Here is a 12470-nt window from a genome sequence, read left to right on the forward strand (position 1 = left end):
CCCAAACTGCCCACCGGCCACGAGCTGGCAAGGAGCACCCGTGTGGCTACAGTTCCGGCATCGGGCACCATGGCCCATAATCTAGAAGGCTCCAGCGTCCCAGCCTGGGGGGCGGTGCGACCCCTTTACACAACTGGAGTCTGGAGCCTCTGGGAGTCGAGGAATGTCCCTGTGAGGCTGAGCAGCTGGGCGTGGGAACCCGAATCTCCAGCTCCTTTGCCCTAGCCCTCCTCGGCCTCTGTCACTTCCCCAAAAGCCCCCAAAGCAGAAGAGGATTTGCACACTCGTGGACACTGCACTATTCACGGTGGCCAAAAGTGGGGAAGCAACTGGATAAGCAAAATGCAGTGTGCCCAAAAAAACGGAATATTGCTCGGCCTGAAAAAGGAAATCCCGATACATGTGACAACACAGATGAACCCTGAAGACGTGACGCTAAGTGAAATAAGGCGGTCGCAAAAGGACAAACGCCGTTGTGAGCCCACTGACGTGAACTACCTGGAGTAGTCAGATTCACAGAGACAGGAAGAGGAACATGATAGCTGCTGCAGGGAGGGAGGATGTGGAGGTAATGCTTAAAGGGGACAGAGCTTCAGTTCAGGAGGAGGGAAAGAATTCTGGAGGCGGATGGCAGTTTTGGTCGTACGGCAGTGTACGTGCAGAGGAGAGGCCGGAGGACTCTCCACAACCAAGGACGTCAACCTCTCCCCCTCCAGATGACAACTCTGGCCAGATCCGTGGGCTTCCCCAATGCTCTGACATTCTGATTTTCTTAAATAACAGCAATAATCCATCAACTTGCCCGGGATGATGTACATTCTAATCTGATTAATATTTGGTAAATGAAGTGCTTTTCAGGGAAATGGCAGGCATGACCTCCCAACAGTCTTTGACTTCACAAATTCAAGGATCCTCTGAGTTGCCCTCTGTGTTCTACATTCCAGGAATCAAAACGAGGACAGACCATAGAAAGGGGGAAGGGGAGAAGAAGGCCCTAACAAGACCATTGGGGGAAGGAGGAGGAAGATGCCCTTGCTGGTTACCTAGGAAATAGGGGAAGGACCACGTGCCATTGGCTGGCCTTGGAGCAGATTTTCGAGAGGCAAACGGCACCTGGCCACAACAACAGGGTGTCCAAGGGCTGAGTATTTGGGGTGCCTCTCCCTTTGTCTTACTGAGCAGCATGAGGGTGAATTCAGAGGGTTTCTCTTCCCCCCTGGGAAGTTCCTTATACTAGTTAGGCCTATCTGGAAACTTGGCACTCCCACACCTCTACAATCGTGGGGCTGGCCGCCTAGTCCTCTCCTCCCTCCCTTCCCACGGCCCCCCCACCACACACACATGCTCACTCACCCCGCTGATTCATTATACAAATCAACAAAGAACCGGGCTGGCTGCACAGAAACCTGCAGCCGGGGGTGGGGGTACCCAAGCACAAAGTGCCCCCCGGCCCAGCTCCTCGCTCCGCTCTCCACCTTGGCCAGGCTTTCTTTTCAGTGCCCGTGTGACACATGCTGAAGGGCTCAGACACCGATGCTCGTGTTTCTGACAACCCGAGAGCCGGGCATCCTGATGTCCTGCCACTGGTGGAGAAGTGATGATTTGCCCAGGGTCACAGAGCTGCTCAGGAGCAGTCCATCAAGGGTCGGGGGGTTCAGACCGCAACCTCCCAATGGCTAATCCGTGGCTCATCCCAACTCTGCCAGCCCTGGGGTTGGCTCCGGCTTTCCAAGAGGAGCCAGAAATGAGGCCAGGGCTCCATTTCATTTCAACGGAGGCTTCAAAAACAACAAAACAAAACAAAACAAAACAAAACAAAACACAAAGCTGCGGGGGCACCTGGGTGGCTCAGTCAGTGGAGCATTTTGACTTCAGCTCAGGTTATGATCTCACAGTTCATGGGTTCGAGCCCCGGGTCGGGCTCTGTGCTGTCACTGCAGAGCCTGGATCCTGCTTCAGATTCTCCGTCTCCGTCTCTCTCTGCCCCTCCCCTGCTCTCGTTCTAATTCTCTCCCAAAAATAAATGAACGTTCAAAAAACTTTTTTAATTAAAAAAAAAAAAAAAAAAAGCAAAGCCGGGGTTCCAAACTTCCAGGCACCCCTCAACTCCCAGCTGACCTGGCAAGTTCAAAGTCAGTGTCGTCCCCTTCATTCCAAGCCCCTGCTGCGATTTAAGAAAAGAGTAGGTTTTGAAGGTCAGGCCACGCGGTTGGTGCCTACTTTTTCCATAGGACAAAAAAAACAAAAGCTAAACCCTATTTTTCAAACGAGAAGTTCAAACAATTCATTTTCGTGCCTGGGGTCTGTTTACTAAGCTACTGTTGCAAGTGACTCCAGAAAGAGAGGACTATCCTTTCAGACCGATGAGACATCTGGGACACAGCGAGCATCGAGTGAATGCTTCTTTGACTACAGGGACTAGGGCACCCGTCTTTTTCCTTTCGGTGTGCAACTGCTGCAGATTGAGGGGCCCTGTGATTTTCTGGTTTCAGAATGAGTCACCCGTCATTTGGGACCTGAGGCTGAGTGGAAGGTCCACATTCATTTCACCCTACTTCCTTGTCTGGGCTTAAATGTGGAGGACGTGTGAATTCTGGTTGCATTTGTAGAAAAAGAGCACGTTAATGCCACATTTAAATCAGGTCAAGGCAGAACTGCGACCGACTCACGACCATATGCCTTTGTCTGCCTGTGCCTGATGCTGCCTTTTGAAGACCCCCCCACTAACGTGGGGGTGGCAGGCTGTGCAGGGGGAGCTGGTACCACCATCTCCTTTTTCAAAGTCACCCCTGCCTGCTCGTTACAACCAGGAGGTCCACGAACCCCTAGATCCAGGGGCAAGGCAAGAAGCTTGCTAGAGAAAAAATAATTTGGAGGACAAACTAGCCACAGATCCACCCCAAACAGTGAGGGAGAAGACAGCCAGGAGGGGGATGAGGGGCACACAGGAGCGCTGTGGCTTTCTAGTGGAGCGTCTGCTGCTTCCGCGGGCCCAGCACGCATGACCCCTTCTTCTGACAAACACACCCTATTTCTCACCGAGGGTGTCACTGTGGGGTCAACACATGACCCAAGCCCGGCCAATCGGCACAGACCGCCCCTCTACAGCAGTGGGCCAGCCAGGCCCCTCGCTGTCACCAAGCATTGGTCCCTAGCCTTCAGCTCCTTCTCTGCTTGGTGGTGAGCTGGCAGGATGCAAGCCTGGCACTGCCCGTGGTCATCTCTGCACCTGAGGCCAGCCCCGCCCAAGCCTTCCAGTTCTGGGAACAATAATCACCCTTTTGTTGAAGCCAGTTCGAGTTGAATTTCCTCCAACTCTTACAACCACAAGACTCCTAACATATACTCATTTAAAAAAGAAAAAAAAAAGCACCCCACGAATTACATTTGTTATACTCAATTTCCAGATGGGGAAACTGAGGCACGGTTTGAGTTGGGAGACCACTCAAGGCTCCCAGGAAACCGAGACACGACTGCAAGGCCAGTACCCCATCTCCTGGCAACCCCCCCGCATCAACACCATGCCTAACACCCTTCCAGGTCATGAATGGTTTCACCCAAACACAGTCTAAGGAGAGAACACCCCCAGCTGCACCTTAAACCTGAGAATAACTAAGAGATCGGGTACACCATTCACGTGACAGCTGCCGCAGCCCAGTTAGGTGCCTCTGCTGGACGGGCCTGAGAGACTCGTGTTTATTTACGGTGAGCTGTGGGGGAAGATGACAGGTCCGTAATATTTTGGAATGACTAATGTATATCCGGGAAAATAGAGGAGGGCACCAAAACGCCAAGAGGGCTGCTGGGAGCCATGGTCGACCAAACTCTAATGTCACCATCAAGTGTCCAAGTAAAGCCTCTGGGAAAATTCCTGGGCCCCGTCTGGTACAACCCCGCCAAGTAACCACCCAGAAAACGGGCTTCTGGAGACCTGTGAACATTTCTCCGCTTGCCCCCCACACAGGGCGGGCCGGCTCGGCATCTGGGGAGTCGTGACCCCGATCCCAGCGGTGAGCTGGAACGGTAGCCTTGCCGAACCGCTGGAGCTCCGCACGCCGGGACCGGGCCGCCCGCTGACTCACTTGACTGTGCTCACCGCCAAGCCTGCCCTGTCCACACCAGGGTTAGTCACGGCCAGGCCTGGTTAGAGAGCAGCCCTTAAAAGGACTGGAATGAAAGAGGTAGCATCCTTCCAAAACAAAATCGACAGGAACACAGAGTGCAAAATGGGAAAATGGGGTGAAATCCTCCTCCTTTTCCCCACTGTGGCCACAGGACAGCTAAACCCCAGCGCTGAAGCAGTTTTCTCCTGAGTTTTAAAAAAAAAAAAAAAGATCCCAATAAGCAAACTAGGACGGCTTGCTTACCTTGCGTTTGCCCCTCACCTCCCCACCAGTGATTCTGTTTGTGAGCCAAAAGTGAATTCTGACGCCAAAATGCTTACTGTATACTTTACACAGAAATAATAGCATGCTGGGATCTCAGCCTTGAAGAGAGAGCAGGGTGGCACTGGAGAGACGCTTTGCTTATACTTATCGGAATGTGATCGTGGCATTCACTGAGAACTGCCAAGAAAATCAGAATGGGGCCCGCAGGGTGGGGACGGGGGCGGGTTTTGGCTCCATAAACGCAGCAAACTCCCCCAACAAATGAGTTCCCAGTCGGTGATTTACTGAGCTGCTCTGCTCCGTTTTCCAGCTTCAGATGACCTTGACTAGGGAATCACACAGTCCAGGCTGATGGGCCAGGGACAGTTGGCTTGGGAGCAGCCACGACCAGCCCAGGACCCAGGAGGACGGCCCACGGTGGGCGCTGGCAACGGCCCGTGTCTGTCCCAGGAGCGTGGTGGGAGCTCACGTCCAGAGCCGAGCCCCCACCCCACATCTACCCCACCCCCACCCTGAGCGCCCATGGCCGTGGCCAGAGACCCCATCTGCGTGGCTGTGCGCCCGGCCCATGACACAAGAGACTCCACAGCTGAAGCTTGCTCAGTTCCAGAGCAGACGGTGCTCTCCAGACTGAGAAGGTGTTAGCATTTGAACGAGAGGAAGGTGGAAATCAAACAAGAATCATCCCCAGCAGGGGCCAAAAGAGGGAGGAACGATTCTGCTTACTGAACACATGTGCACCACACACAAGTGTACCTCACCCTACACAGGACTTTGAACAAATCTCAATGTGAGACTCTAGGGGATGATACTGGATTATTCGGTTCCAAAACAACGTGATCTCATCAAATGGATATAATTTCACGAAACGCGGCTTGCTTCCTGCAGTGCGCTGGGAAGAATGACTTGTGTCAAAACTCCTCACTGCGGGTTATGGGGAGCAAGAAGAACCCCAATAAACAGGATGGCACTCGTAGCAGAAATAGCAGCCGCTGCAGCAAACACGTAGGATGCGGGCCGGGCGCCATTCTGGGCGCGGCACACGTGCTCACCATGTCCCCACCGTCAAAGCCAAGTAAATACGGTCTGCTCCCCTGTGTTTACCCACAGGGGAGCGGGCCCGGGTGCGAATAAGAACCTTGCCCCGGGTCCCCCGCCCCATGAGGGCAGGCCTCGCGGCGGACCTGCCCGCAGCTGCCTGCGAATGGCTGGGCCCGTAGAATGAGGTACACCGGCGTGGGGAACGGACACACGACGGGGACCAGACACAGACGGCTGCCTGGCTCGCAGTGCGGGCGCAGGGTGGCGTTCAGGGGGGCACTCACCTTCACTGTCCCCACTCGTCTTGGTGCCTTTTGAACCACCCTCAGTACCTTTAGCCTTCTCAGCGTCTTCCTGGGCGTCCTCGGCGGGCCCCTTCTCCTCATCTTCTTCCTCCCCAACGTTTTTGTAGTTGGGTCTCTTTTGCACCCGCCTCTTGCCCTTGTGCTTATTCATCTCAAGGGACCGCTCTAGCGTCTCGGTGGGTTTAATGAAGCACCGAATGCTGGGCTTGGCCTAGGGAAATCAAGAGACGGATGTGAACCTCGGAATCTCGCCGGATGCTATGGTCCGGCTGCCCGAGAGCTGCTGCCCCAAGAAATGCGGTTCCGAAACAAAAAATGCTGCCTCCTACTTCGTCATTACGACTATTATTAACCCCATCGTTGTTAAATAATCAAAACGATAGCACCAGCTACCATTTACTACCGACCCACCGTCCTAAGTCAGAAACTCTATACATTACCAACACTGGCTCTGTGCTTCTCAAAGGTCACTCACTCATCTGTCTGAGAAACAGACATGAGATACAGGGACGCCCCTCCCATTTTATAGATGAGAAAAATAGAGGCTCTGAAAGGCTAAGTAACTTGCCCACTGTCATTCAGCTCCTGAGCCAAGAGTCAGATTTCAAATCGAAGCTTGCCCAATCCCCACAGCCCAAGCTCCTCCCGAAAGAAGGGTGCCTCGCCAGGAGCTCAAACTCTGTTGCATACTCAGTACCCCTCAGAAAGTGGTTACATGCAAATGGACCACGTCTAGAAAGGAACCAAGACAAAAGAAAACTCATCGGTTTGGGGCAGGATTCTGAATGAAGCGCTTTTCTCTTTTTGGGGTATGCACGACGTCCAGACGTCATTTTGTCTTTAAAAAGGGAAAACGTTTTAAGGAGAACGTTTCTATTATCTTGATGTGGTTTATCCATCTTCTGACTGTACCCCAAACAACCATCAACTGCACTCTGAGGCCCACCGTACCTTGCCAACACTAAGCGGGATGTGCTCAAGGAAAACAGATTAATTTCAATAACACTCAAGGCAGAACCTAACAGAAAGCCGAATTAGCATCTAAATCTAAACATTCATTTTTATTTACTCACTTTGGATTATTCATCCACAAAAATGACAGATAAATTGAGACATGATCCTCCTGTCCAGGAAACCCAGAGAGCACGTTACAGATGCCAACGGCCAAGAGCCCAGAGGTGGCAGCACTCCGAGCATGCGCCCCTTGACAGATGGCATCCATCAGAGCCCAGTTAGGATGCTGTATGATCGAACACAGCTCTAGACACCCCCCCCCATCTCCTGCTGAAGGACTCGAGCCCAGGGAAACAGGGTCCCAAGATAAAATGCCTGCTTCCTCTGATCACCACCTACTCCCACTGAATCTTAGAGCATGCCATACACAATCAAAGCTTTCTGAAACAGAGACCTGAGACTCAATGCAGAGCAAAATACCACCCAGTTAGAAGGTCCAAGCAAAAATTCGCATGGATGGGGGCGCCTGGGTGGCTCAGTCGGTTGAGCGTCCGACTTCGGCTCAGATCATGATCTCGCGGTCTGTGAGTTCGAGCGCCGTGTTGGGCTCTGTGCCGACGGCTTGGAGCCTGGAGCCTGCCTCGGATTCGGTGTCTCCCTCTCCCTCTGACCTCCCCTGCTCACGCTCTGACTCTCTCTTTCAATAATAAACAAACGTTAAAAAAAAAATGTAAAAAAAAAATTCACATGGGTGGATAGAGAAACTTCCCCTTGAGCTGTGTATGAACTTGGATGCACAGAAATGGCAGAACGAGGTGAGTGAAACGGTGTGCAAGGCCCAGGGCCGGTCAGAGCCGTGCAACCCCGGCTGAAGGCTATCATGAGCTAGGGGTCGACTCTGAACATCAGAGTCCTTGTCTAAATCACAGGGCAAGTACTCGTGGCCTTCTAGAACTAAACATAGTCACAGACGCAAAGTTCCTGTAGTATGCATCCAACGTATGAGAGTCACCTTCCCTTCCCTGCCTCCTTAAAAAAGCAAAGCAAAGCAAAGCAAAGCAAAGCAAAGAAAGGAAAAGAAAAGAGTCAACTGTGAAAATAAAGTTTAAAACTTTCCAAAGGGATCTGCTTTTCTCGACGATCAGGTGTTGGGAAGACATGCTTACTGGGGAAATTTCAAACTTTTAAAATGCAACCTACCCAGTAAACAGCTGGAAATAACCTAAATGTCCATCAAAAGGGGAGTGGTTAGGTAATTATGGCCTGTCCATAGAATGGGAATCCACGTAAATGATAGAGAGACTGAGGCCTTTTGTACCTACGGACACCAACACAGGACCGGCATCGGGATGAGAAAGCAAGAGCAGGGAACACAGTGGGGTCCCCTTCAGGTAAAGGTTTTCAAAAGCTACGCGTGATGCTGTGAACAGCTCTCCCTAGAAAGCTGCCTAAGAGTATCTTGGGGTTTCATCTTTGGGGGAAAAAGAAGGCAGGTGGTCCACGTACAATTTTTTCATTTCTTTACCTTTCTGTTTTGGTTTCAAATTTCTAATCCTGCACTCATACTAGCTTTTTACAAAAACACATCGAGGATCATTTAGACATTAGAATTATGGACTTTATGTTCCCTTTTTAATTTTCCTTTGTGTTTAAAAGCCTGTTTCTCTTAATCCTGACAGCACCGAAACCCCCACAGTTAACATGGAGGAGCTGATCAGGCTTGGCTGGGAAATGTGGACAGAGACTCAAGATCATTCCTGCTGCCCCAGTCAAGAGCCTCCTGGCTGCCAGCCTCCCTGGAATCTCCGTGTGACAGCGGACAATCCCAGATGTTCTGGATGGAAAACCCCGGGCGAAGGCGTGCCCACCTCACCCCTTCCTGTTGCGCTCTCAGCACTAAACCAGGTGCCTGCAGCAGGGCAGGGCCTCAGGGGGCTGCCTGTACCAGACTGGACCCAATGTGAGAGGACAACAAAGAAAAGTGAGGGACAGGAGAAAATAGAAGCCTCACAGCCTCAGGAGATTAGCCCAGGGCAAGAGCAAGCACAGTGAAAGGAACCAAGAGAATGGAAAGGCTCACATCAGAGTCACAAATCAGAAGGCTTTGGGGTTCATCCTCTCATAAAGCCAGCACACCACGTGTGCCCCAGAGGAAAGCCTTCTGCACCTCACGCCTGTGTTTCCCAAATGCCGCAAGCTCAGGTGTCACCAAGGGCTCATCTCCCCGGGACCCAGAGCCTGAGCTGCGAGAGGAATGTGGAGATATGGGGCCCTCCCTGCTGACAGCAAAGATTCTGCCACTTACCCAGCCGGGGTATGCAGTGGGAGGGCCCTGGGCCACGCAAGCCGGCTTCCGGGCTCAGGGCCAGCTCAAGGCCAGCAGTGTGATTTCAGGGGTGGCCCGAGGGCCGAACTGCTCCCTACAGCGTCAGCTCCTGCCTGCAGGTCAACACCACCTTCCTCTTGCCTTCACCCCCTCCAACCTCAGGCTGCTATCTTTGTTTGAAAGGTAAATACTGGAGGGGGTGCCTGGGTGGCTCAGTCGGTTGGGCATCCGACTTTGGCTCAGGTCACGGTCTCACAGTCCGTGGGTTGGAGCCCCATGTCGGGCTCTGCACTGACAGCTCAGAGCCTCGAGCCTGCTTCGGATGCTGCGTCTCCCTCTCTCTCTGCCCCTCCCCCCTCATACTCTGTCTCTCAAAACTGAATAAACATTAAAAAAATTTTTTTTAATAATAAACAAATGAAGGGGCGCCTGATGGTTCAGTCAGTTAAGCATCTGACTCTTGCTTTCAGCTCACGTCATGATCTCACATTTTCGTGAGTTCGGGCCCTGTGCCGATGGCACAGAGCTTGCTTGGGATTCTTTCTCTCTCTCTCTCTGCACCGCTCCCCCCCCCCCCCACCTCTTGTGCTTTCTCTCTCTCTCACAAATAAACCTAAAACAATAAAAATGAAAGGAAAATACTAGAGACGGAGACTCCCCAGGGGTCAGAAGTAACTCAGGTCTTTTGGGGCTGCCCGATGTGAGAGCAGGCTGTGCGAGGCCGGAGGCAGGGGTGTGGAGCAAGGTGTCAGGAAGGAGGGCGCAAACACGTGAGGCCCAGGCAGCTGACCAAGGAGCAGCAGCACCGCCGACAGCCCGGACGTCAAACGGCGTCCTCCGCGAGGTCTGGACGCCCCCTTAGACCAGGCGCAGACGGCACGTGAAAAAGCAAGTTGCAATCAGGTAACCCATCAAGGAGTCTGCTTACCATCAAAAAACAAAACTGTCAGCGAAAGCATGTACACCTGTACGTGTGGACAGGTGTGTGCATGATGGTCCACACGGCAAGGCTACACATGCTGAAAACAGCTGTTCCTTCTGAAGAGGGTGGTGAGGTTGGGGGAACTTCTACTTTCGGCTCTAGTCGTGTCTATGTCATCCAGTCGCTGTGCCCCAAGGAAGCACGACCAATGCCATTTAAATGTGAAGAATACCGGGGCGCCTGGGTGGCGCAGTCGGTTAAGCGTCCGACTTCAGCCAGGTCACGATCTCGCGGTCCGTGAGTTCGAGCCCCGCGTCGGGCTCTGGGCTGATGGCTCAGAGCCTGGAGCCTGTTTCCGATTCTGTGTCTCCCTCTCTCTCTGCCCCTCCCCCGTTCATGCTCTGTCTCTCTCTGTCCCAAAAAAATAAATAAACGTTAAAAAAAAAAAAAAATTTTAAATGTGAAGAATACCTTTAAAGATACGTATTTAATGCCCCCGAACTGTATACTTAAAAATGGTGAATCCATTATTTTTATATGTTTTATCACACACACACACACACACACACACACACACACACACACACACACACACACCAAAAAGGCACCTTTAGAAGTCAGCTGCTGAGGGAAAGGTGGGAGAGGAGATTACAGGCTAAGAAGGAGCTACCGGAAATGTCTTTGGATGCCAGAAATGTACTCTTTTTTTTTCAAGTTTATTTACTCTGAGGGAGAGCAAGCAAGAGCTGGGAGACACAGAGAGGAGGAGGAGGAGGAGGAGGAGGAGGAGGAGGAGGAGAGAGAGAGAGAGAGAGAGAGAGAGAGAATCCCAAGGAGGCTCCGCACTGTCAGTACAGAGCCCCACTCAGGGCTTGAACCCACGAATCATGAAATCGTGACCTGAGCTGAAACCTAGAGCCAGACATTTAAATGACTGAACCACCAGTCGCCCCTCGGAAATGTCTTCTGTCTTGACCTAAGTTACATACAAATGTAATCGTAAGTATGAAGCCATTGATACACCTAAGATTACTGCACCTTAAGTTATCCCTCAATTTAAAAACCACGTACCTAGGGGTGCCTGGGTGGCTCAGTCGGTTAAGCGTCCGACTTCGGCTCAGGTCACGATCTCACGGTCCGTGAGTTCGAGCCCCGCGTCGGGCTCTGTGCTGACAGCTCAGAGCCTGGAGCGTGGTTCCGATTCTGTGTCTCCCTCTCTCTCTGACCCTCCCCTGTTCATGCTCTGTCTCTCTCTGTCTCAAAAATAAATAAACATTTAAAAAAACAAAACAAAACAAAACACACCACGTACCTAAAGAATTTTCAATAAAATCAGACTGCCCTAATGCCCTAAATACAAGCCAAGAGCAAATGAGACAGCTCGGGAAGGGGGATTCACTGCAGTCATCAGGGGACTGACCTCATTCACTGAGCCACACTCAACACCAATGGTGAAGCAGCCCTGGGCCTACCGTTCCAGAGCCCACAGCCCAGCCAGCAGGAAGCACGTTCCGCTGTGTGTCCACATGGACGCCGAGGGCAGGGAGGAAGCAGTGGGGAGCTGTGCCAGGTTGGGCGGGGGCATGAGGGGGAAGCTCGAAGCTCAGGAGGGCTTCGCGGAGAAGGAAATGACGGATCCAAGTCTTGAATGGTAACAGGAGCTCACCAGAACACTTGGGAGGACAATGGTCGGAAGGCCAGCTCAGAGCTCTGGCCATTCGCTCTTGACTGGCCATACAGCTGGTGTGTCTGGTGACCGCAGCGGTGTCCCAGGACACTATGTGCTTGGCCAGCTCCCCAGAGAGCAGCAGACACGTGGCAAGTCGGGGTAGTGCTGGACCAGCTGGGCGGCCTCTCCAGCCACCCGTTCATGATGGAGCTCGTGAAGAACCCTAGCTTAGAGGGAAAGGAGGAGGAGACAGGTAACGAGAGGGGACGGATAAGGACAAGGACAGATGACGTGGCTCCGGTGTCGGGCTCTGTAGGAGCTGTTGCGATATCTGAGAAAGCTCACCTCCCAGGCTCTCCCGGGCCTAGCCCGCTCACCTCCTGAGGACGCAACTAGAATCCTCCTGTTCAAACAGCTCCGCCGAGGGGTTTGAGAAAGAGGAGAAAGCTTTTCCCCGTACGCAAGGAGGCAGGCCGCGCTGACTCACAGAAACATGCCCAGCATAAGGGCAGACCTGAGCACGATCTCATTGCACTTACTGGCCCGGTGGCCCTGACCAAATGAGCCTCGGTTTCCTCATCAGTAAAACAGAAACAGTAGCAGCTGCAGCACATGTGGCCACAGAGCTGATATGAGACCCTGAACACAAACACGCCGGGCACAATGCCCGCCACAAACGGGCGCTCTAGAAATATTTATTCACCTCCGACCCCTGGCAGGTGGATCACCAACCAGGATGGAAGAGATAAGAGATGGCAGGGGAGGGGCTAACTTCTAAAAACAAACAGTCCCATTCTGTTTTAAACCTGGCTCCCTAGCTCCTAGAAACGTTCTGGTTTGTTAATGGGCTAGACTCGGCCTCCCC

General features: G+C 52.5%; 1 protein-coding gene across 10 annotated transcripts in view; it reads right to left on the bottom strand.

Annotated features, from left to right (window-relative positions):
- The window catches only part of CLEC16A (C-type lectin domain containing 16A), a 203191-nt gene that overhangs the window by 145376 nt on the left and 45345 nt on the right, over positions 1-12470 (bottom strand). For 8 of the 10 annotated variants that reach the window (XM_086691249.1, XM_086691245.1, XM_086691253.1 and 5 more), the window contains exon 10: positions 5714-5945. In XM_086691249.1, the coding sequence (XP_086547375.1) occupies positions 5714-5945 (232 nt within the window). The remainder of the gene's footprint in view (positions 1-5713; positions 5946-12470) is intronic. The other 2 variants (XM_086691247.1, XM_086691246.1) reach the window with 1 other exon arrangement.

This window comes from Puma concolor, chromosome E3 (genome assembly GCF_028749965.1).
Source record: "Puma concolor isolate L17-30 chromosome E3, mPumCon1.1.hap2, whole genome shotgun sequence".
Classification (NCBI taxonomy): Eukaryota; Metazoa; Chordata; class Mammalia; order Carnivora; family Felidae; genus Puma; species Puma concolor.